At 43.4% G+C, this 1,858-nt stretch overlaps 1 protein-coding gene across 1 annotated transcript; it reads left to right on the top strand.

The window, feature by feature from the left end:
- Positions 1 to 429: 429 nt before the first annotated feature.
- On the top strand, positions 430 to 1,363 carry MELLADRAFT_91817 (uncharacterized protein; the record flags this gene model as incomplete). The annotated part of the gene is made up of 4 exons (XM_007414791.1): positions 430 to 514; positions 585 to 829; positions 915 to 1,143; positions 1,206 to 1,363. 4 exons carry the CDS (start codon positions 430 to 432, stop codon positions 1,361 to 1,363), a joined length of 717 nt encoding a protein of 238 aa, XP_007414853.1.
- Between the last annotated feature and the right edge of the window lie 495 nt (positions 1,364 to 1,858).

The following is a 1,858-nucleotide window of genomic DNA, read 5'->3' on the forward strand; positions in this document are numbered from 1 at the left end:
AACGCACCTACACCCGTTGAAGCACAAAGGGAAGAGTATAACGTGAAGCCGTTCTTGTGTAAAAATTGCGTATCACGCGCTCCCCTTAGGCTTCAAGCCACGTGCTGATTTCGGCACTGCTACGCACCTGTGAAGGTGGTACTGTGGAACAAAGGAGTCGCGAACAAAGCCGTAGTTGCTCAGTGCGATTGTGTTGAGGCCAGGTCACTTCAAGCTTGAACGTCCATAACCTCCACCTCTACGGCTTCTTCTCTAGATCATCTCTCCAGATTTCTCTTCACCTATTCAGCTTGATTAATCTTGAGAAAACGAACGCCCACTCGAAACTGGTATGCAGTAGCAACAATCATCCTTTATCCACTTTTTCTAGTCTTCACCATCTGCTTGACCTCTGAAGTGCGAACTTCTTTTCAACATCCACTCTTGTAGATGAAGCTCCGCCGCGCACCACGAATCTTCCACAAGATTCGGAAGCTAACTGATAGGCTTACCAACAGAGTCCGTGGACGTGACGGTAAGAATTGGCCTTGATTAATGAGGTGGACCACTTTTTTACGAATGTAACTTTGCCCTCACTTCTGTAGATGTCGAACGTAAACTGATGGAAACGAAGCAAACTATGCTGCCGAGATTGATGATTGCAAAGATTTCTGCCCACACTGACGACGGCACCCCTCGAACCGGATCTGAAAGTGCACCCGAATCCCATCTCGAAGAGAACCTGGCACATGAACATGGCGCCTTGGTCTCCCTTGAATCTTCCGCTTCGGAAATCGGTCCTGCTTCGATTGTTGCGATTGCCAATCAATCTTTAAGCTCACAAGACCAGGTGAGTTTGAAAGGCTATGTATCTAGCTAGGATGCAGGAGCTGACCACCCACGCACCATCTCGTACTCTGAACCGGTTGTGTAAGGCTCTGTCATTGACCGAGAATGTTCCTTCTGAAATTGAAGAGGTTGAGGGAGCGTCGTCTAGTATTTCTCTGGTGTCAGTGAGAAAGCGACCCTACGAAGAAGCAAATGGCTTGGCAGTCCATCCAGATTTGGTCATCAAGCGAGCAAAACATTCGATTGTACACAACTACGCGGCAGTCTTGCGCCTCATGAAGGACATGTATTTGAATGTGAGAGACATCATCTGTGGTCAGTCGGCGATTTTAGATACATTATATCAACTGAGTAGTTTACTAACTTGATATCCTTAGACCAAGGGCCTGAAATTGATCGAGTTACATCGATGGAGATTAAATACGCTCAAGTGCTTAGCGAAATGAGGAGCATGTTTTCACAAGTTGAACATTACTTTCAGGAACTTCTCTTGGATGAAAAGGATACTGTCATGTATGAAGCGGGTCATATCTGAGTTTTGTATTGACAGAGCTTTGTGTTGTTATGTGATTTTCTGGGTCTGTTTGGAATTAAGGTTGTCCGGAGTTCCCTACTGTGCATCTAGCCCTCTGGATGACTTTTGTTTCCACCTTTGTTTTCAATTCTTTCCTCACCTTTTACATAAATCTGGCCTTTTAATTACGTGGCACGCTTTTTGCTCATGCCATCAAAACTTAGCATTTGCTTACAGAAACAGCTGAAGGTATTTTTGAGCATCAATTTTGATCTCCTGCTTAAAGGTTGGGACGTTCAAAGGTTAATGTTACCTTCGAAAGTTAACATTAACTTTCGAGGTTAACATTAACTTTCGGGGTTAACATTAACTTTTGAAGTTAACATTAACTTTTGAAGTTAACAATAACTTTTGATGTTAACATTAACTTTCGAAGTTGACATTACCTTTCGAAGTTAACATTAACTTTTGAAGTTAACATTTCAAAGTTAACATGCTGAGCCTCAGACCTATCAT

This window comes from Melampsora larici-populina, assembly GCF_000204055.1.
Source record: "Melampsora larici-populina 98AG31 unplaced genomic scaffold MELLAscaffold_46, whole genome shotgun sequence".
NCBI classification, from domain to species: domain Eukaryota; kingdom Fungi; phylum Basidiomycota; class Pucciniomycetes; order Pucciniales; family Melampsoraceae; genus Melampsora; species Melampsora laricis-populina.